The 24997-nt window shown below is 38.3% G+C and overlaps 1 protein-coding gene across 1 annotated transcript in view; it reads right to left on the bottom strand.

Annotated features, from left to right (window-relative positions):
* Positions 1 to 23584, bottom strand: part of LOC109093141 (protein Shroom4-like) — a 38445-nt gene extending 14861 nt beyond the window's left edge. The window contains 2 exon segments of the mRNA XM_042759835.1: positions 6517 to 6668; positions 23307 to 23584. Coding sequence (XP_042615769.1) covers positions 6517 to 6668; positions 23307 to 23474 — 320 coding nt within the window. The 5' untranslated portion in view covers positions 23475 to 23584.
* Positions 23585 to 24997: the final 1413 nt, after the last annotated feature.

Raw genomic sequence — 24997 nt, 5'->3', positions numbered from 1 at the left:
ACAGCAAAGGAAAAGTTGATCTTTACAAACACTGATAAATGTATATATAATGCTGTGATGCCTAAATTCACTTGTGGCATTAAAAAACTTCATTTTAGTATTTATTGTATTATTTTCTCATTTATTTAGACAAAAAAAAAAATATATATATATATATATATATATATATATATATATATATATATTAGTATTTTAGTATCAGCCAACGCATTAAAATCAGTGCATCCCTAATATATACTGTACATGTACAGAAATCCTTTCGGTGCACAATTTCTTAAAACACAACAAAGAAGGCCGTAGACTATAAATTCTGTCCATAGAAATTTTATCAAAAACATGTTATACACTAACACCACAGTAGGGTTGTCATGTTGAAAGTTTTGGAATCTGAAAGGTCTTAGAGTTTTGTTTCTAATATGTGGAAAGTCAGGGGGGGTCTTGGGAATGTAAGGAATGTCCAATGTTTTGGCATTGAGTCTCCTTTGTTCTTTCTTGTTCCTTAGAGCAGCGGGCAGGATCTTACCGTAAGACTGCTTTTTCTAGAAGCTTCCTGAGTTTGCTCTGTCCTTCATAACTCTCCCCCACGGCCTCTCCAAACCACAAGATCGTAAACTCATAGAGTGAAGTGCAACTGGGGTTTCTCCCAGAGAGACCAGGCAACCTTTGATAAATGATGACCGAAGTGGCTCTACACACTTTATTTCCTCATGAGAGCAGTGGTGCTTACAGCTTTAATATCAGCCTTTGGCCAGTTGGCTTCTTACAGTAGATTACAGCCACTGGTTCCTGTAATGTGAATTGGACATGGCTAAATGTGTCATTTATTAACTTCTCTTTTTCAATTTAAACTCTACCAAAAATGCTAAGACAAAGAAAATGGGTAATGATCAAATGTAATGTGTGTAATGTATCACCTTTTCCCCCCATCCCAATAGTGTCGACACTGTGGCAGTTTCAATTGTGAAAATTCTACCATCATTTATTCATCTTCACGTTGTTCCAAGACTTTCTTCAATGGAAAACAAAAGAAGATATTTTGAAAGATGCTGGGGTCCAAACAACATTGGACCCCACTGGGTTTCATTGTATGGACAAGAAAATGTGTTCTTCAATATCTAAACTGTCCCAAATTTGGGTAATTATTTTTGCAAATAGCCTTTGGTACCACTTGCAGGTCAGAAATTACACAAAGCATTTTTAAGATTGATGCTGTTATTTATGGATGATCTAGTGCAATAGTTTTCTCTGGCAAATGGTGTAGAACCAATGTGCCAATTACTCAATAAATCCAGACGGATATTTCAAAGCAAGACAGTGACACTTCCCTCCATCACATGGCTTTCCTATGAAGACCTACCCTTCTTTTAAGTCTGATCATGCGTGTTTGTGAATCTGAATATCTTTAAACTACATACTTACAGTCCAAATATGGTCTGGATTTCAAACTTGATTTGAGACAGGGACAAAATACACATTTCAAAACAGTTCTTCCGCCCCTGACAATGGTTATTTGCTGTAAATAAACATTTCTGTCCCATGGTTCCCAGCCCAGCTCCTAAAGCTGCTATTACAGTCAGCATGTGTAACAGGAAGTGGGAGTAGGAACTAGGAGGAACCAGACATCCAGAAATTTCAGAAGCACACTGTTCTCTGTGCCAAGCTGGGCACCACTCCTCCAGGCAGAGCACATCAGGTTTAGATAACCTCGATAGATCAAGTGTATTTTCATACTTGTAGTATTTATCACTTAAAGGGGTCATATGATGCGATTTCAAATTTTCCTTTCTTTTTGGAGTGTTACAAGCTCTTGGTAAATAAAGAAGATCTGTGAAGTTGCAAAGAGTAAGGTCTCAAATCCAAAGAGATATTCTTTATAAAAGTTAACACTCGTCCACGCCCCCCTAAAAAAAAAAATCTACGTCAGTATGTGGGAATATTTGCATGACGCCGCCCAGATGTTCACGCAAAGAAAGAAGGCGTACCTTTTATTCTCATTGTAGTATTGTTGTTGACGCCACCGCCATGTCGTATAGATGCTGTGTGTCTCACTATGAAAGCGAAACTATTTTGTTTGGCCTTCCAAAAGAGGATGATATCCGCTTCATCATGCCTGGGGCTGATCCGTGCTGGTCGCTGAGGAAATACATCAACTTTGCGCTGTGGATCGCCGAATCGGTTTTCACTGTGGATGAAGTGGCGTCCAGCCCGGGGTAGTCACATGTGGTTGCTGCAAGACCAAGGTACGGTACTTCGTAGAATCCGCCTGCCGCACCGTTCTCAACCCACCCTCTGCTCACTCTATGCCTCCAGCCTCTGCTCACTCAAGGCCACAGTGTGTGACGATGATTTGTTGAGAAACGAAACTACTTTGTTTTGGCCTTCCAAAAGAAAACACGACTAGAAATCATGTTTATATAACGTTTATAATGGGTTTTATGTTTTTGTCTTGTCGCTCCGGCCGGACAAGGCTTCACAGTATGTTAAGAGGCGTAACATTTCCATCACACACTTGAGGCATTCGGCCAGTCACAACATGCTGGATAGCTGGCCAATCACAGCACACCTCGCTTTTCAGACAGATGAGCCTTGTGAAAATCTGCATGTTTCAGAAGGCGGGGCATAGAGGAGAAACAATAATGTACAGTATGTGGAAAATAATGTTTTTTTTTTACCTTAAACCGCATAAACACATTTCATTACACCAAATACACAAAATAATGTTATTTTTTGCAGCATCATATGACCACTTTAAAAGAACTAGACATGTACGCAACTCAAAAGGTAAAGACACAAACACTGAACTAATGTGTGCAATTAAAAGTTTGGGGCCAGTAAACAAAGTGCATGAAGTCTGCATTCCAGACAGCTGTTGCAGAACAATAGAAAGTGTGTATGTGCAGGAAAACAATACAGTGTGTCTCTGGACACGGCACACCACAAACATCCTTTAACTGTACAGCACTCCTTCACATTCACAAAGAGAAGCTGGGGGCACAACAACTCTGTTTCAAAAATATAGATCAAATAAATGTGTCATTAAATAGCATAAAAATAGTGATAAAACAATTTTGTCATTTAAATTGTATTATTTTATTTTTTTTCAGGGGATCAGGACCCTTTAGCAGACCTCAGCATACCTCCATGGGGGACTCAAGAAGTCTTAAATTTGTTAAAATGTAATTATATTAAATTCATCTCAATTTAAATGCTAAAACAACAACAAAATTAAACTGACATCACATTTATGAATATTTTTTTTAATTACAAAAGAAGTATCATTTTAACATAGGTATGAGGGTCTTTGAATATTGTCTTGTACAAAGTGGGGCTTGGAGTCAAAAAGGTTGAGAACTACTCTTGTACACAATATTTATGTATGCGGTGTATTTTTATACTTATTACAATAGTGTGACGTTAGATCAGATGTTCCATCCTACAAAAACCCAATTTCAGGTCAAATTCTAATAACTGACAGGGAGATTGGCATTAAACACAAACACACACAGACAGACAAACATCTCTATTTTGGTGCTAACTGAATAGTCATACATTCCTTTGCCTTTAAATGGAGGTGGAAATGAGCCCTGCGTGATGCATGTGACCTTTACTGTGTGTTCCAAAGAGTAACACACACACACAAACACACTATTACAAAAACCTCACACTCACAGTCCTAATTAATTCTATTCATGCAGCTATAAATCAGCTATGAAGAATCTCTTTTTCATACACAAAATAACCACAGAAAACTCATACAACTCTTCACCTTTTTAGATGTTGCAAAAGGGTAAATTTTGTGTTTTTTGCTAAAGGTTAAAGGTGAGGAACTGTGACTATGAAAAGTCGAAAAAGCTGTTTCAATGCTCTCATAATACAGACACCTGATTTAAAATATGGTTGCAATTGCACTGGCCTTAAATTGACACAGCTCTGCCTATGTTAGTCAGATTGTTTGCCAAGTATGAATAAACATGCATTCTAACAAAGCCAACACATTAGCTTTATACAAAAACAGGCTGCATGCAAAAAGACAAAATATACAGCGATAGTCTATCCACACAGAACAGTCAAATCGAATGCCTTGAAGGCACAATCCCATGTCCCGCTGGTGTAACTAACCCACAAACAAAAGAATACAAAACACACATACACACACACACACACAAAGAGAGTAGCATGTGCTGCCTAGAAAACCACAGCAAGAGGGAAACCACAGGCAGGGTAATAACACTAAGACTGCAGCGTTTCTGACTTGCTGCCAAATAAACGGATGTAAAAAGAAAAGGAATTTTTTCCATCTCTACACCACTCTCCTCACTCCTGAACCTCTGACTCTGTGGCTAGCTTCTGCAGAGCTGGTGTTTGGAAGGCTATCCTAAACCTGGAGGTTTAAAAGTTCAGATTTTCCTTTTGACTAAAAGCATTTTAACAGCCTGAGACTGTAATTCCAAAATCTCATACCTTAAGCGCACTCAAGTAGGTTATGTTTTGTGAAAAATCTCGTGAGAATTTGTGTGTTTTGAGAAACTTTTGAGTGAGGGGTTGGGCAAAAATAAACAGCATATTAAATTTGTTTATTTACTACAGATAAGATAAATACAGAATGTCAAGAGCTTAGAGGATGTTGAGAGATTGAGAATGAGGGTAAAGTTTATAAAATGAGGTCAAAGAAGTTTAACAATATTGAACCTATAGAGATTACAGAATGTTGAGTGGTTTTACTGTTGAGTGACACTTTTTAGAGCACACAGAATAAAGTTATAAAGCCTACAACATTTTAAGAAGCTACAGAATAAGGTTATAGAATGTTGAGAGGTTTTAAAATGATAAACTCTTGAGAGAAAATATAATGAGATTATACAGATTACAAAATTTTGAGAGGCTACAGAATGAGATTAGAAAATATTGAGACGCTAGAATGAGAATATTTAATATAGAAAATTAAGTTATTAAAGGTTTAGAATATTGAAATAGAATACTGAGCAGGAAGAAGGGAGGATAGTATAAATGATGAAAGAGGGAGGCATGTGGGATGTACACTCAGCTGTCTGCTAGCTGCTAATGCAGTGAGGCCTCAACACATTGGAATGTGCTGGACTCAGCCGACTGCACGTCCAGTCCAGACTTGATAACAACACACACAGCTCCTCATTTACCCTGCACATATAAAGCTAGCAATAAAAGGTAAACATTTATCCCAAACTGCATGCAAATTCATCAGCAGAATTCTTCAAATGCTTGTGAGTGTGCGTATGTGTTGGTTAGACGCCTCATCTGCACCTCTGCACACAGCCACAGTGAGGCACTATCACATGACGCTTTGCCTGTCCGCATGTCTGGAAAGGGAAAAACCCCTGTGGTCAGACTGAACGGACTAACACTTACCTGGATACAGCCTAAAAAACGTATTTTCTGATAATTAGGAGTTATACTGACATCAGGCCACTCTGAGTGAGTCAAACAGGGTTGTGTCACTCAATTTTGTCAGTCACGGGTGACGAAACTCTCTTGTCTGCCAAACTCTGCTGACGTCAACTCACATCACGCCAGCTAAAATAAACAACAGACACATAATCAGAAGCTACTGGTGGATTTAACCACTGTGTAGATGCTCTCCCTCAGTGAAATGCTGTATATCCTGGTCACGTCCTCTAGATGTGATGTTTCAGAAATCAAAATAGCAGTTTCACTATAAAGGTGTGATCACATTAGTGAAATGTGGCTACATTTTGCAGGCAAAAAAGGCTTGTTGTCTACTGTCAATAGTGTAGCGATATACAGTATGAAGCACAGCTCACACTGAAGTCACTTTCAAACCAACGCAGTGAATTCACAAGTCAAACTGAACCCAATGCAAAATCTGCATAGGGAAATCTTTCACCCTCACACATACGTTAGCGTAAAAAGTTGCGGGTATCTTTAAATCTCCTCACACAAGCACTTGCCAATGCGGGCGTCTATCGCTTTTGCTGTCAGTAGTTTGTTGCTGTTCATGTTCTGTCTCATCCATTTCTTTTTTCTAACTGTGAAACAATGGCCCAGGCCAATGTTGCCACATTGTGGACAACTAATTAGTAATAAAATAAAAAAAAAAGTAATAAAAGCGCATGTACAAGCTGGACATACAGCATATGCATAACAGTAAATGTGACCGCACCTGAAGTTAGCATATATGTGTTTGTCTGTGTGTAAGTACATAAAATTTCGGCAAACTTTTGAGGGCAAAAAAATTGGTCCATTGTTCACTGTCAGTACAGTTGCAATGTATGAAGCACACACAGAAGTTACTTTTAAATTAAATCAAACAAATCAAACAGCTTTCTGTTGGTTAAAGTGGAAATTTTGCATTAAAAAAACAAACCCGATGTGAAGTCTGTGAAGTGAAATCTTTTGCCCTCATGCAAAATTCTTGATTGCGTGGATTCCTATGACAGGATTTTGTCTACAAGAATTCGCCAAACAACTGTAAATGTTACTGCACTTTAAGTCAGCATATGTGTGTGCATGTCTGCGTACCTTCGGACGACGATTTTGAGAACCCTGTATGAACCTTTGATGAGGATGAGAGCTTCTTGACGTGAGCCGTAGAGAGCAGAACCGTTAATGTTCACCAGTTCATCCCCCACTCTCAACTTCTTACACTGAGCTGCCTTTCCTCCCTCTTCTATCTATAGGAGAGAGAGAGAGAAACAGGTTAAGGTTAAATATTATATTTATAATATATATATATATATATATATATATATGTAGAAAAAGGCCATATTACAACAGATTCTATTCTTTTGTCAAAGAGGACTTAGAGGTTAAATGCTTAAATCAGAGAAGCACTCACACTTGACAGGACTTACAGATAAGCATGTTTACCCACACAGCCTTGTCCATTTCACATGTGATCACTTCCTTTTTTAAAAACTTAGGACAGGTGGATCAAAGGTCAAATATACAAACAATGTATACAGCCATTCATCAAACATGCATACAGACGCAAAATACCAAGTTCTTCCATTAGGGACCCTCCTACATAAAATAGCACAAAGGGTCAAAGATCAGCTCCAAAGCCACATAATTACCATACACAAAATATTAGCCAAGTCAAAAAATACACAATAACACTTTCACTCAGTCACGCACATATAAATCTCAGTTTCCAACATAAACACACACCTTTCATGTTTTGCAGACACATACATTACAACAGAGTATCATACTAATTTTTAGGTCTTACATTAGAGCCCACTTCTAATATTTTTTAGGTCTTACATTAGAGCCCACTTCTCTTCAAACAAACTTTACAAAATATTCAGATTTTGTCTCATAAGCAGGTCCAGACAGGGTCTGGAGGCATTTTGCATTTTTTCTGTGCTGATCGTGGAGAAAATCTGCAGAAATCTTTGAAATTATTTTAGACAGGATAAAATATTTAAACAGACCTGACAATACCCAGTGGCTGAATACAAAATCAAATCAGCCAACATATTTAATAACCCGGAACACATAAGAAAAACGTTGTCCATGATGGACATTCTTATTCTGTGATGACCTACAAAGTTCAGCAAATCAACTCTTCACTTGTCAACTCAAGTGAACTGAAAGAGCAAACACTTCAAAGAGACCAGAGATGTTTTAGGACACAAAAGGAAACAGAAAAGAAGAGAAAGACAAGACAGTCAGAGTGGTGGGGGAGATACTGGGGGGATATAATATAAATTATATTTGGGGGGATGTTTTAGTTTTGGGACTATAATAATTGGAAAATATACATTTTATTTTTATTTTTTGGCTGGTTTAGGTCTGTCATGGATAAATATGACACTAAAACCGCCAGTAGGTGGCAGCAAGTCTGTGTCTCAATGAGTGATTATTTGAATCATTCAAACAATTCATTTAAAATAGCCAATTCATCACACTCAAGCACCAATATTTGCAGGGAAAGCGGCAGTCTTGCTTGTGTAATATTGCTATATATCACACATACCTCAAAAATACATACAGTATACAGAAAACCCCACACGGATATATTTTTGCTTTTCATAACTTGGAATTACAAGGGCACTGTAACTTTATTTTAATCATCAAGCTGTGAATTCTTTTGGACTCTCAAGACTTGTTTTTGTTTTGCTTTTTAGCATATACTCATTCATCTACTCGATGTCAGCTCGCACATTGTTAAAAACAACAATTAAGATATAATGCATCCCTATGAAGACTAAATGAAGACTAAAAAAGAAGCTTCACAGATTTCTGCATGACTGGATGAGTCTTTGAGGGACTCAAAGCGGGAGCTCCAGATAAGATCTCATAAATAAGTTCAAGCAAAATGTCTTTTTGATAACTTTTGATTCCACTTTAGAATATTCTCAGGTTGAACCCTCCTGGGAAGAAAAGAAATGATTGGTGCAATAATAGGGCCTTTCGCATAGCAGAACCTTTCATAGAACTAATTGTGGAACTACCCACTTTTGGGCGTTTTAGTACCTGACTGCCTTTTTCGAGAACCAAATTGGCTCCTACTCCGGAGCAGGGTATAACCAGCACAACTGGTACTACCAGCTGTGTAACATACTGTAAACATTGTGTCAACTTATTTGGCAAATATGATGAACAGCGATAAATATACAGACGCTGAAGTGCAGGCACTTGTAGCAAATGTAACACTGTCAGTTGTCGTTAGAGATTCTTAGTCCTCCTTTCCATTCTTTCAATCGCTTTATGAATCACGTAGACATTCCATGTTCATTATTTGTGAAACCAGCGAGACAACAAAAACACAGCTCCGTTCACAGGCGTCCTCCATCCTCCTGTTGTTAATATTGTTCTTCTTTGTTAACGCTGTTGAAAGCCCGCGCACAAATGACATGGCTGTCGATCGCCTTTTGTCATGTCCTAGTACACACTCTCGGTCGGAATGCAACCCTTTAAATGGTACTGGTAAATAGTTCGCGTAAAAAATCGTCCCAGTACTTTAGTACTGTACATTTAGTTCTGGAACTAAAGCGGTGCTGAAAGGCCCTTATATCTCTCAGAGATGCTGACTGAATGACTGTCTAGTTCTTCAGTGAATGAGGCTTGCAGTCTTTCTCCTGTATTCTGGTGGTTTAAGATGCAAAATACCTGGTTATATGTAATGGAAACATTATTCAGATGTATGGTCACAATTACAGCCTCGCTGAGGACATTGCTCTTTCTCGCTTCTTCTCTCCTTCCCATCTGCTCAAAACAGACTGTTTTCCATGGGATACTATAATCAGCGTGCTCAAGTCCTTCAGCCTGGACCACAGGGGCCTCATCTCAATTCTGCGAGGCTGCATTTGTTTGTTTGTACATGCAACACAGATGACACTTGTTGAATAACTCTTTTACCACTTAGTTTTTCAACAAACTGGATTTGTGTACCATCTCAGATACCTGAATTTGTGCTGTAAATCCAATAAACCTTCTCTGCGAGTCTAAATGAAACTGGTGTACAGTATGTTCTCCAGGTGCATTGGTGCAGGAGAGAAGTGATGTACCTTCCATTAGTTCACTAAACTCAAAACAAACACAGTCTTTTTCCACCCTAATATCCAATCTGCTGCACATACTCCATTGGAAAAAGCCGGAGGTAACCCTCATAGCAGGTATGTTTTATGGCAGGGTATGTAACATTGTTGCACAAAGAGAACAAATTCGCATAGTTGGCAGGCATACCCGAGTACCCCCTTGGCAATAAAACAAACTCACATGCACCGTCTTACCTCATAAGCTGCCAAAGCACTCAGAACTCCTGCGAGGAAGACCGGGCAACCAAAATAAAATGAGAGGGAAGTTGAAAGAGTGTTCACCTGCTGTCCTCCACTAAATTTTTTTTAACAAGTACCTGGGGCCATGATGTAATGGCACTGCATCTGTGCACGTTCACTCTCAGATCTCATTGGATTATTTAGAAGAACTTTTGTCAAACTCTTGTTGGCGTCAGCTGGTGCAACACCACATAGACCTCCACTCTAACTCTATTCCTCGCTTCTCTTTCCTCTCTTTCCTTCCTGTATGCCCACCCAGTAGTCTCATTCTCCCACTCTTTCTTTCCTTCCCTTGAAGTCATGTTCTCTCCTTCAAGGCTTGATAAAAATAACCGCCAACCACCACCTATGTTCCATCAGACCTGTGCATGTGTTTGTGTGTGTGAACGAAGTGCTTGTTTGGCTTGGGCATGGGCACGACTCGCTCCCTGGTGATCCTGAAATAAAGGTTCACAAAGGGACCTTTATATATGGTTGAACAGTCCTACATGACAAATCCCTTTTTCGTCTCCCCCATTCCTTTAATCTCCCTCCGAGCAACCACTGCTTACATGCCATGCGAAGAATAAGAATTTCCATTACCCATTCTTCCAAACATGACCTGGTGGAAAATACTGTCGAGGAGGTGAATGTTAGGGGAACTTTCTGCCTGAGACTTTTGTGTTTATAAAACACCCGAGATGAGTAGTGAGGGCAGAGACTACAGCAAACAAACGGCACCACTGTGACTACTTCCAGTCACTCCCTTTTCGAGATAAAATATGGTCTGAGTTTTAAGCTAGAGGAGGCAAGAAACACCTTAAATTACAAGAGGCTTGACTTGAAAATTATAAGTCCCATGATGTGAATAGTTTTAATACAATAACGGCTTTGAGTGGCCATTCCTAGTTATGCTGTCAGTGTACCGAAAAATGCATTTGCACTCCCATGCTCAGAGACCACAGGAGGGAGGGGTGCATGTTTTTGTGTGATGAAGAAAACTAGTCTTCACCTCTCCCTGTACAATATGATTGCTAAATTCATCACAAATGTGAGTTGACCCAGCACTCCACACTGCATACAATCCAGTATTAAACAGGTAAACACCCAAAAAAGATCTCTCTAGTCCTGTGTTATTACTGTTATTTTTTCTTTTAGCAAATGTATTACATTAATTTCCAGAATAAAAAAAAAATATATATTTTCCCCACTATCCATACAGAATTCCACTGCTGGCCATTTATTTTTTATATATATTAACTTGGTATAATGCATGCAACAACAAAAACAACAACATTCTCATACAACAGACTCTGTGCTACATTATTTTTGGTTACACTGGTAAAGCAAAGCAAAAGGTTTACCTGAGTCAACAACACATCAGGGATCACATCAGTTCTCATATTCTCATCCGTTAATCAGAGTATGAGCATGAAACCAATCTGCAACAAGTAGAGAGTCTGTATATTGTGCGAGGGCTCTTCACAGCAGTGAAGAATGGACTCCCTGTCGCCCAGTCCCACGACCATCAGGCCATGCGCATGAGGTCAACTACCCCACTTATCTTTTTCACCCCCCTCTATAAATCAACAGGGCGTCACTTTTGTGGAGTCTGGTCACTGCCCCGCATGTGCCAGCCAGGCTGGGCAGAGGAATACATCCGTCTGAAGCCAGAGGCCAGACGGCGTCTTACAAGCACGTCGCCAATTCCCCCCACCAAGCAAAGGAAACATGGGGGAACCCCGGGACGATAGTGCCCATTTAGAGCAGCAGTTGTATACTGGCTACAAAAAGAGAGAGAGATGGTAATAAGAGAGAGATTTTAGAGGTGCAGGTACAGAACATATCAAGCTGTATTTGTTATGACAATGTATGTTCTGGCATGAAGGAAGTGGAATAAGTAATTCACGTTGATTGACACTTAATCTGGGAGGGTTCAGCCTTGCTTGGGAAAATAAATACACTCATTTGTAACAGAACCTGCGCGATAACATTTACTCACATGACCTAAAATTATATGTTTGGTGCTTGCCATGTTTCAGCCTGAAATATGTTGCACAAATTGTTTTCCGTGGGACCTTTAGAGAGAGGAGGGTTGTCCAAGAACACTACTTTAAAACAAGTGCGGCTTTACTCAAGCTGTATGGTTTCCTCATCCAAAAACCACAACAAGAGCACCAGAGGTACGCCCCCCAAACACCCCGAGTAAAGGCTGACCTGTGTCTATATTGACATGAGACTTTGTACTATATATACCGAACTGTGCCAAGAAATAGGACATGACATTATATTAGATAATATACGCCTCTAACTCTAGTTCTAACAGCTGATTTGAAACATGAAGAGTCTCTGAACCCCCCGGTGATGAGGCCTGACTTAAAATGTGGCCATGGATAAAAGAAAGAAAGGTGTAAGATAATGGGGAATGGTTGAGACGAAGACATCTAGCAGATCGAGGAGTTGGGAACATGGGTTGTGCTCTCTTTTACTCTACTCCTTATCCTGATGAAAAAACAACAACATAACAGCGACTGGAGGTGAGGACAGAAGTGTGAAAAAAATCACATGTATGTCGTGGAGCATAAGCACAAAAGAAAAAAAATCCGCTAGGAACAATCTGACGGCTTTTCGCTCATATTCATACTAAAGTTTCTCGTCGCGCAATAAACACTTATCCTGAGCGTCAGTCTTTACGTAGCATGAAGTGACCAAACAGAAGACCTCAGGACAACTAAAACATCATGTATTGACTCTCCGGGGTAGGCTCTTTCCTGTCATAGAAGGTCGTCTAATAATGTTCCCATCAGCTCACGACATTAGCAACCTATATTCCATTTTTTTTTTTTTTTTTTTGGTTGAATTTGAACAAAGGATGACTAAAAAATGCCAAAATCGAGGGGAATGCAAATGATTCATTAAAAACAACAAACATCCCTAACGGCACATACAGGAGATATACACAATCCACCGCCCTTACGAGCCCCAGGCTTTTACTGCGTCATTCCACAGCAATCAAAAGCAGAGTCAGTGGGTCACTCTGCAAACTCCATAGAAGCCCAGAATCCGCCAGTGGCCTCCAAAAGAAAGGCCTAACAGCTTGCCATTCCCCAACCCAAATCCTCTTCAGGAAACTTCCCTTCTTCATTTGGTCCTGCTGAATCTTAAAGGATTTTTGCCTTGTTGGTGCGTTTCCTCGTGCCAGCAGAAGACTTTTCATACATGATGGTATACTGATGTGCTTTACAAAAGGCAGAATATTAAAAAAAGATGAACTAAAAAAAGGTATGTTCCATGGCACAAAGAATTAAAAAAAAATCTCATACAGTACATTAAAGGTGATTCATACTTTTTACAATATTTCACTATAAAGGATTAATTTAGTCTTGTTAAATATAACCATTTCCCCATAAAATTAAAAAGGTAGTTCATTGTTTTTTACTTATAAAAACACATTTTATATTTATAAATATGTTTATAGTAAAATTATGTATGTATGTGTGGGCGTTGTGTGTGTATATATACACCCACACATATACAGTATATATTTTTTTACATTTTGCATATAAAATGTAAAAACATATCATTTGTGTTACCATTACGAAAAACTTTTTACACAGTGCATAATGTGTTAAGTGGTAGTGTGGTAAAAAACTTGGTGAAAGACCAGTAACAACTAGTCTAATAAAACATAACCTGATATTTGGAGATAACAATAGACAGTTTGAAAATTAAAATTCCTCATTGTGAGCCCAGGTTTTTTTTTTTCCAGATTATTTTTTGTGAATTTTTTACTGAATATTCTGTAAACAAGTTAAAATTTAAACAATTTTAATGTATGTCTCATTTTAAACAATTTTAATGTATGTCTTCCATTTGTGCCCATTTTTGAACAACTTTTTTGTTTTTTTTTTTTTTGGACAACTTTTTTAGTTCATTTTGCTGAGCATCAGCTTTGACTTACATAGTACCTTCTCATTAATGTGGCATCTGAGTCACACCCGGTGACTGATGAGCATTGGGATCAAAGATCTTACGCTGGTGGGTCCAGTGAAGCATTCAAGCACCCAGGCTGTGCGGCATCTTCTGCTGCCAGAAAAGAGTAGGAAGAATGAGGTTGCGAGCCGGAGTAACCCCGCTCCTCTGCAGCACAAGCACTTTGCTCTACTGTTTGGACAGGATCTAACCTCCTTTTACAAAACATCAACCCAGACTGACGGCTGACTGCCAGAGTATTATCCCCTACGTATTGTTTCCCTTTATCTATTCCTTCCTACAAACACAAACACCTGTTTGTACTGAAGCTAAGAAAAACACCACAGCGTTACTGCCCCAAAGTCAGAAGGAGAGCAACACATAAGCTTCCCCCGCTAGTAGAATTTCCAAAGTGGACTTATGCATGAAGGGGTGGTTTTTCCTCCTTCAGTATCTGAGGTTCACGGGCTGCAAGGCTTTTTGGGACAGACCTTCTGTTCCTTCAGCTGCCCTAATTTAGTACTTCATTACACAGGGAGGATGATTGGGACTGAAGATACTCGTAACCTCACAGGAAGGGAGCATCTCTGCTCCAAGTTACAGAGTTTAAAACCTTTGAGTGCATACTACAGGGCGGAACCTGGTTAATTACAGTTGCACATAGCTTGGATGCATTTTTCAAAGGTCCAAGTCTGTGCAGATAGTGGGTAAGAGCGACTGCTCGCGCTGGCTTTAGTCTCCTTCATCATTTTATGAGGAAAGACAGAAGAGTGGGGGAGGGAGAGCAGATAAGAGATGGATGATGAGAGCCGAGTGAGAATAAAAAGGTGGGTAAGACAGCGTAGTGAGAGGGTGACAAAGGCTCACATTCAAGGCTTCAGCTGGGGAAAATGATGTGGTGAGCGGCATACCTCAGTGTGCTGTAGCTAACGGCTGGCGAGCCCGACTGAGTCTAAAGTTCCATTGTGCTCCAAGACTGTGTAAATTGGGCTTGTAAGCTCGTGACATCACAGCCATGGGTCACCACTCGCAAATCTGAATCAAACAGCCAAGGGACTTCATATTCACCCAGAAATGAAGCATTGGTGAACGCACCCACACGGAACAAATTAGATACAAAAGAAAATGTATGGCCAGCACAATATCAATTAAGCAAAGTGCAAATAAAATACAAGTCAAAGGACAATACACCAAGAATCATTGTAGTCTGTCACACAGTGTGTGATTTAGGTGCGTGTTGTGTTTCAAGGAGACTCGATGAGGAAGAAATGCCTCTTCTGTGGAGAAACAGGTTCCTTCGTCACATTCCTCATATGTTTACTTTTATACAGTCGTAAACCAACCAAATCTCTGTTTGCGTGGACTTCCTTCTCAAACCATTAAACTAGCCAAAAGGAGTAAGGGACATGGCCTGCTGATTGAAATAAGACTTAAACACAACACTTAATCTGGACAGCAAACACACAAACTAAAAAGGGTTAAACGTTCACAATAACATGCACTGCGGGCAAGATCAAAATTACCCTGGCTGCATGATGACGATTACTGCGGTCAAGATAAAAATGTCCCATCTGAACAAACTGCACCCTAGCAGCTGAATCACTACACTTCAGAAGTGTTTCCAAGAAGAAGTTTAAAAGAATAGGTCTCTTCAAAAATGGAAAAATCTGAAAAAAAAAAAAAAAAACAAAACATAGTCACCCTGTGAAAGAAATCTGAGAAGCGTTCTCATAGTTCATGTACATTCAAAAATGGCACAATTGCAATAAGATTCGGAGATAAGACCAGTGCGACAGCATGTCTGCAATCACCATGTTTGGATGTATGAGAGGATGTAACGATGTCACTCAACTCACGATTTGATTCGATTCTATTCACGATACACAATGTTAACAATTCAATTTTTTTGAGGACTGTGTTCTAACATAATCAGACCGAAGACAGAGACAGTAAATGAAAAGGTGTAGTTTTATTAGGCTATTGCTGGCACGTTTCTTTGTGAACCTTGAAATATAACCAAACTGGAATTGGGAATTGGAATTTAAAACAAATGCCAAATCAAACAAGTTACACAAATAAAAAGATAAATCTCTTACTATAAAAAACTTTGTTTTAGAGGCAACCACTGGTTTTAATCATGGTCCAGACAAAGATGCAGCATGAGTAGTTTTTAATCTAAAATTAGACTGTTTCATTAATTTAGAAATTTGAAATGGTCTGCACTTTAGTTTTGTGAAACTATACTACATAAAACATAACTGAATGAAAACAGCAGACAAGCAGATTCACTCTCTGACAGCATGTGGCGCTGATGAACAGCAATGACAGTGTTTCCTGGGTTAACCGCTGTAAACAACAGCAGCACTGCTTATGAACACTACTGTTAATATGCATTGTTCAGAGAGCAGAGATGAAAAGAAAATACGCACGTTTACACTTTTCTAAAGATAGCCAATTTTCCCTCAGAGATACATTCATATAAACTCCTACTCCAATTGTAATCTGCGATTTGTTTGGCATCTCAAAACCGATTTGAATAGTCACATATTTGAATCGATTTTCGAAACCCGGCTCGCGGTTAATCATTACATCCTTAATATAAACCAAATACAACAATAGTGAAGAAAATTTAATACAGGACAATTTAAATTTAAAAGCTATCATATGGCTTCAGGAGACTTGGAATACGGGAACAAGCTTTATGGTGCTTCTTTTTGAGATGTTTCTGGAGTTCACCAACCTCTCAGTCCCCCATTCACTTTCATTGTACATAAAAAAAAAAAAAAAAGTGATATGTTATTGTGAACTAAAACTAAAACAGTTAAACATTTTTGGTAACTGCATGGAAAGCTCAAATAATACACAATATAAGATATTACACAAAAAGAACTTGGACTTAAGTAAACTTAAACAGCTGTCTCGGCAACAACCTGGAAATGACCTAAAAAAGTAAACATAAAAACGTATAAATGTAAATTTATGACTAAATAAGAAAAAATAATTACAATGACAAAAGCACGTATCAAATTACTAAACAAACTAAAATTCAAAAAATAAAAGCATAATTCAAGGTCATTATAAACCACTATAATAGTACATACATAGGCTTAACACTTAAATAAAACTGAATATTACTTCATAAATTATTTCATTTTTAGGTGAACTATACCTTTTTTAAAACGGTCATAGTTTTAAAATGGCTATGAGAAGTGTTTCCAAAACTTCTGAAGAAAAATTATGCAAACATAAAGCAGAAACCTACTATAATCACAGGGGCCAACTATCTGAACACAGAAAGCTCTGAGATTATATTACCAGGCACATGAGCACACATATCAAAACCTAATAAGACCACATTAACTGCCATTCATATTGGAAAGCCAACACTCACCCAAAGTCAGTATTAACACATCACTAATTACATACATGACACTCAAAAACCTGCCTTTATTGTTGAGTTACTTGATCACATTCTTTACTCAGTACATCTTATTCGAACACACTTAAATACCCATCCTTTAGATGAACATATATCACCACTGGTGGACATTTCCACAAACATCCCCAAAGCGATCAATCATGCTTTAGACGTGCACTGGGAAATCCTCCACCTTTTGATGCGTGTCCAGAAAACGCCGTGTGTGCGCTCTCATAACAGATCTCTCTCCTCAGAGGTGAGAAGCCATTTTTTGAAGTGCAGCCAAGAAGAAGCCTCCTCGGACGGGCAGATATTGTCTTTGTTTTAGAAAAGTTCAACACGAGGCAAATTAAAGGAACATCAAACCACTTCCCAGCGCACTTGGCAATAAATTGACTTTGGCTAGCTGGGTTGTTATTGGAGCGATTGATGTGTGCGTGAATGCAAATACTAGAGGTACGATCTGTAATCCGAACACGTACAAATCTGGAAGTTTGACATGCCTGACATCACCCTATCGCACTCTATTATGGCCTGAATTGCAAATGTTGAGTGTTATAGCAGGCCTGTGTTCCGAAAAAGACAACGGTGGATGTCAGACTCAGCAACCTTTGGAGTGTTGGATGCCGAAGTTAACTTGGATTGATCCATGCACTGTCATAGCAGACCACAAGAGGAGGGGCATCATGATGGCTAAATTAAGACCTGTCATCCTTCAGGTTCCTGCCATTTATGAATAGGGCCATAGTGAGTCTTTTGAGGTCATAATGTGGGTGAAGTGACCTTGTCCCCTCAGCTAACCTCCTCCACACACACGGATCCCCCTCCCCCGTGGGCACCTCCCTTGGAGCAAAGGACTTTGGAGTGGTTTTGATGGCTGGTTGAAACCCAAATGTTGATACGAGGTTGGCCGACAAGCTGTTGGTGGAGAGAGTTTGATGTGGTCAGGTCTCCTGCAGAACCCAATGAATTTGAACTGACTCCCTGATTATCATTTACCATGTGTCTTCACAGAAGATCCTGAAGACCACAAACTTGCATTTCATCAGACTGAGGTTAAACGGGTAGGTTGGTAATTATACCAAATTAGCAAAGACGTAATCTCATCTCCATCTCCACGCAGGTCAGCAATCAGTGAGAATTTTGCACAGTCAAATCTCAAAAATCTTATGATTAACATCTCTTACACAAAGAATGGAATTTTTTTAGGCATGCACTGATATTGCATTAAGCTGATATTTAAATTCATATTATGATCGCTAACCAATAAAAGGTGATATTAAAATGATATGCAACTTTGTTTAAATAAAATGAAAACATTCAAATTAATTACAATAAAACACTAAAAACTTAAAGCAACCATTCTAATGTTTAATGTGAATTTAGGCATCAAACGGTATTAAAAATGTATATATTCACATTTGAGATTTACCAAAGATTAACATTTAACAGTGGTTCTAATATTATTAGTTTGGTGTTGATGTAGACTAACTTTATATGAGTGATCGTTAGATGACGAATAATGCTTGAATAAATGAAATAAAATAGGGTAAAATAGCAAAAAATAGGATAAATGAACATACACTATTATTAGCTGGTATAAATCAATATCGAAGATACCTTTAAATTTAGAAAAACAAATTGTCTGATAAACCTTTCCACATCAAACGGCTGATAACAAATATATTTGTGCATCCCTAATATTTTGCTACTTATTTTACATGATTACTTTAGAGAATATTACAACAACCATTTAGAGTGAATTTACATTTAAAACAAACTCAATTATTTGCATTCAACCAAAATTCAAAAGAGTAAAGAATATAGCATTTATTATACAATTCCAATATTATCATATCTTGATTAGACATCATTATAAAACTCATATCTCCCTACTTCACTAAAACCTTTTCTATTTCGTTTAAACCATTCACTCAGAGAACAAACACACAACTAACACACATGCCTCCCTGATTAAAGTCCTGTTCACTCCCCGCACTGTTAAGAGACCATGTGGAAACACTGGTGAGTGTTGTGGTGGAGGGGCGGTGCAGGCAATAAGACCCCAATATCTCTCCCACCATCAAAGCCTTGCTGCCCAAGGGCAAAGGCAACGGGAGCCAAGCTCACATTCCTGTCACATATCAGATCCTTCCCACACACATAACCAGCTGTGGACTTCACCACAATCAACACATCGTTCAAAACAAACAGCCTTTTATCAATAATCGAAGAAACAATTTATTACTCTATTAAATCCAATTGCAATAACAGTGAAAAAAGAAAGCATTACCTCTTAGGACTGATGAGCTCCACACAGCAGTCCAAAACTGATATGATTTAACTTTGGGAAGCTAATCTCCAGAAGCAGAAGTATGCTGTTACTGAATAACAGAATTGGGGAAGTAATCCCTATTTTAAAGAAAAGGATGATATAAATGGATAGTAGAAGTGGAAAAATGGCTTCAAATAGAGAGCAACATTTCTGGTTCTGGAGGAAGTTAATTCCATCAATTTTCGCCATAGAGCAATGGCTTTTTAGAAATAACTGTATAAACATTTCTACACAGTCCTACCATGACCTCTGAGGTCGTTAACAGCATATGCTTCCGTAGATGCAACAATAAGTTTTCATTTTTTAAATATTTCCCAGGAAAATAGCACTACTCCTTACTTTTTGCAACTACATTTAAAATGATTGTATATTATACTTGTGGTCAGTTTATTTTTTACAATTATTTATTTTGTTTCTAATGTGATTACACCAAATGAGTAGTTAATTCCTCAAAAGAAATTGGCTATGAATCAAAGTTTATGCTGTGATTCATCTCTGAGCTGTTTGGTTTAGTGCATGGTTTAAAATTGATATGCCTACGGAGAGAATAAATGGAAAATAATACTTCCGAAAGTAAAGCGGTTTTAAAAAAAACAAGCGGTCAGTGTTCTGCTCTACTGTAAGTTTAAAACTGTCCGGCAAACTTAAAACATTGGGACAATTTTGCCCCCAGTCAAACGTTTCCATCTCTCTGTTCAAAATCTTCTTTCTTCCCCCTTAAAACTCCAGCGCCTGAGAGTAAGTTCCACTGACCGATTAGGAGTGGGAAGAGAGGGATGACTGGAGTGCCATGTGGTCTACATAAACTTCATAGCAGAAAAAGAGAAACCCAAGGAAATGCACAATGTTTCCATCTCCACTTTAACAGGAGAACAAAACAGAGAGGGAATGTGAGGGAGGGATGATTAACAAAGTGGTGAGGGGGGAAAAGCAGCAACAATGAGGTTTTTATACATAAATCAGCCTGTTCTTCATTTTCAATCAATGCCAATTTCAATGCAAAGCCTTTGAGGATTTTTGGGGGGGTTGCACAGCACAACTGTTGAAAATAACCAAGCATTCTTTGTGGGAAACAAATGGTTTACATGCATTTTTTCACCACAGTTTTTTGAAGATCACAAGTCTGGCAATGTTTTTGTCATGCATTTGAACAAGTTGTTTTGAAACCCCTTAAAAATGTTCAACTCAAAATTAAGTTACAATGGTATGTGAGACCAACTCTGTTAATTTAAGTTCCATCTGAGTTCATTTAAATATTCCAACTTTCAGACTTTAACGGCAAGAGATGCCTAGTGTATCCACTCCAGCCGCTGTTTGTTTATTGATAATACCATTGTATCTTCATGCTGCTGGCTGAGATCACAATGAGCCATCATGGTATTAATTTGTAGCACGTTGCACACCTGGAGGGTAGCTATTGTGTCTGGCCTTGGGCACCAGGTCCTTATGTTTGCTGTTTGAGATAAATGTCTACTGAAAACCACTGGGGGATTTCAAATAATGCCCTCAGGGTGCAAAGATGGAAGATCGGATCAGAGGGCAAGAGATTCCTGAGAAAAAAAAAGAGAGCAAACATGCAAGGTTGTGCTTGCCTCCAAATCAGATGGAAAAACTATCATGTGAGTGGCAGTGACTGGAGCCATGTGCCCCAGAGGCTCTCGTGCACACACAGATAAACTATGAAATCCAACGCTGAGGGGAGCCTCTGTATATCATATTTATGGATGACATCCAAATAAAGTCCTCACAGGCGAGTGAAGCAGGTAGACACAGATGCAGGGCTATGCATCAGACAAAGCATTGCGTTTTCAGGTTAAGCGGTTAACAAGTCCAGCCACTGAATATGAGGTTATCAGATTGGCCACGATCCAACCCCCAGAAAACCAAAGGTTGACACTTACCGAGAACTAACCAGCCAGCTACAAAACCTTAATCGCCTCGTGCTTCACTTAAAATCAGATTGCTCAATATAACAAAAAACAACAGTGATACCTCTGAAACATATTGAAGATTCATAAATCTGTCTTTCAAAAAATTCATTTTCAGAATGATTTCAAAGTTTTATCTCAGAAACATTTAGGCAATCTTCATCTTGAATGTATTTTGATCCTGCTGGCGATTCATTGAGAAACAATGATCAAATGACATGTTAATGTCAAAAGCCTGGAAGTGATAAAAGGGACAATATGTTAAAGCACATTAAATTAAACACAGCAGAGCTAAGAAAATACATTTTACAACCAGCTACACAGCCAAACTGGACTCAAAACACATTACACGTTATCAAATTTTTTGAGCACCAGCATAAACAACTGTAAACTCCTTCTAAGACATGCTGAAAAGGCACAAATCCAATTAATTTCTTCCCTCTGTCAGGCAAAAAAAAATACCAGCCTCCCCTCATGACCCCCACACTCCCTCCTCCCTGCTAACTGAGGGGGCAGAGTCTGGGAATGTGATCTCTGGAAGTCTTGTCCCCCCCCAAACATCTTTCATTTAAGAAAAAGAAATCAACACTTTTTGCTCAAATGCCATTGGAGAGGAAATGGGGGATGGAAGAAGAAGAAGAAATAAAACATGATTCGCTTACCTCCCTGTGAGGAAACACTAAAATGCTACTTTTCTCTCTTGTTGGAAGAGACGATTGTTAGTCATCAGTGGATTAAATTATTAAATAAATAAATAAAAAATAAAGTTTTTTAATTTTTATTATTTTGGAGAAATTAAAGCTGCTTTTTCCGGTTATTTGCACTGTGATGCAATGAAGAGTGCATTTTAACTCTATTTTTATTATTACTAATTATTCTGTGTAAAGAATTCATAACATAACATGAGTAATTTCCAATCTGCCTCGAGCTCATACATATAAAGGGTTTTATCTAAATTACTGCACAGTAGTACCACATTCCCAGTTGGATTTATTACAAGCTAAAGATGAAGTTAATGAGCTGATGACACAAAGCAGCAAGCAACAGTCCACATGGTGTGCGCAGAGGGATCCCTGAGACATCTCTAAATCTGATCATTATTGTTACAGCCTGATTTTTCATAATCCTACTTCCTTTTTCAAACCAAAAAGCAGCTGCAGTTTTAGCATTACAAATAAATGCCAACCTATAATATAAATATGCACTCAGCTTTTGAATGCAGATGCAATTTTTATAAAACAAGATGTTAATAAGGCAATAAGTGCAATTTAATAATTAATGTAATGACAAAACAATGCAAATGAGATGTACACAAAATGTATAAATGTATGCTTTAAAAAAAAATACTGTAAAATATCTGAAAATATAATTTTTTTGAGATAGCTGTCATTAGATTCTGAATATGATGTTAGAATGACCACTTTGACCAGGCCCATTAATCAGCCAACATTAAGCCATCTGTTTGGGAGATTAATCAGCCTGGCCAATTTATTGCTCTTGGATAATGAATAATACGTGCATAAGCCCAGGTCACTTCAGCTATGTCCAGCAGAAATGTGGCTTTTATGAAAACACTGATTTTTCATTCATTTCTTTGGGTTTTTGAAAGTCAATGATTCACAGATCTCGTGAGTTTCATTATCTGTCATTTATGAAAATACTAATACAAGAGCTTTAAGGTGGCTGTTGTTTATATGCATGTCCATTTCCTTACCACTAGGTTTTTTACCAAGTTCCCAAACATCCATCAGTGCACCGTTACAATTCATCCAAGCATAAACAGTGAGTTTAAACTTTCAGCACAATGTAATCAAGTGTTTGGATGTAATCAATCAGACACACACACGCATATAGCAGGAGTTTTCTAACTCTTTGTAAACTCACTCCGGTCTTACTTTAGTAATGATGAGTGGCTCGCCGTGCTCCAGTCCTCCTTTCAGAGTGAATCCCCACGGAGCGCCTCCGTTCAGCTGCACATGGACGTGCTGGAAAGACACCAGCTGCTCAACGGTCTCCATCATGACTTCTGTGCTCTCAGCTCCGTCCGATCGCCATGCATTCATGACCCACCCTCATCACGACAAACGGAGACTCCAGGATTGAGTGGACAGGGGGGTGGGCCAGTGATGGGCTTTCCGTGGACTGTTAGCGGAGGAAGTGCTTGAGAATGAAGAGTAGATTTGAGTGGCAGATGGAACGGCCAATTAGAACAGCGCGTCGCTCTAACTGACCAATGAAATTGTAGCAGGGGCAGGATTTTTATGGACCGCTGCATTGTCCATTGTGCGACTGTCTGGGAAAACTCAGGAAAGTCCTTCTCGGAAAGTTGGCCGTTATCTACTCCTGGGTCTTAACTTTCACAAAACATCGGCAATCATTTACTTAAAGCTGGACAGGAACCTTTAAATGAGTTTTCAAGTAAAGGTCATCGAATTAAAATGTTACTTAATCGTGAGATTTTTACACAGACATCAGCTCAAAAGACAATTAAATGATTAAGTAACTTAAATGCTTTCCCATTATGTAAAGACTTAAGTATTTCCACTCCGTTATCTGAAATTACTTTTATGTTACTTTTATGAGTTAAGGAGAGATCTTTTCTCTTTAACTAGTGAGGCGGGGAAAACAAAAACTAATCCAGCAAATAAATAATATTAGGCTACATAAAAAAAAAATAAAAAAAAATAATAAGAGGATGGCGTGTATTTCAAATTACAATATAAAGTGTATATTTTTATTTATTTTATTTTTTTAAGTGACCAAAAAGCCTCTTTTTTCTTTAGTAGTAGACATAAGAGTAGAAGAGGCCACTTGGGGGAGCTGTTGTTTCATGTGTTGTAGAAGAGTGACATGATGTGATGTGTCCAGCTGTATTTTAACCATTTAATTGAAGCTCAGCCTGCAGCCAGCATATGTGATCAAAGCACTTCTTTCTTTACTAATCATTTCCACACTGATGAGCAGCTATTTCCTTATCCATTCAGCTATGTGATTAACAGAAGTCCAGTGATGTCCATTTTGTCATGTTGTTAGGACATTTGCATTCAGCTATTAAGCTGGAAACCAAATGATCAAAAACTGCAAAAGCGTGTCTAAATCAATTATCTGTCAAACACAAGAGTATGGAGAGAGTATATAGTAACACTATGTACTACGCTAATAACTACGATCAGCCAATTATCTGAAGAGTGTAACTGAAGATTCATAAAAATCCTAATATTACCCTGAAACATATGCAGCTATTTTGATGTACAATTCACAGAACATTCTAAATGATTTCTATTTAAAATGAATGCATGGAAAATGAAAGAACACACACACACACACACACATATTCAAAATAAAATAAAAAAATCAGATTGGTTTTAAAAGAAGTGGAAATACAAAAACCATGACATTATATAAAAATGCTAATAATTTTTTTTTTTTTTTAAATAATGAAATTAACATTTCAAGACCCTACAGGCTGATGGGGAGCAACCTTTCTGACTTAGGCATTATGATGTGCTGCAGTTTACAGCAAATACCTTTCTCAATGTGCTCTCAATTTAGTAGTGGTACAGAACATGCGGGGTATCAATCTGAA

Source organism: Cyprinus carpio, chromosome A7 (genome assembly GCF_018340385.1).
Source record: "Cyprinus carpio isolate SPL01 chromosome A7, ASM1834038v1, whole genome shotgun sequence".
In the NCBI taxonomy this organism is placed as follows: Eukaryota; Metazoa; Chordata; class Actinopteri; order Cypriniformes; family Cyprinidae; genus Cyprinus; species Cyprinus carpio.
Note: the sequence above shows the minus strand (reverse complement) of the source record. Positions and strands in the feature narration are given on the sequence as shown.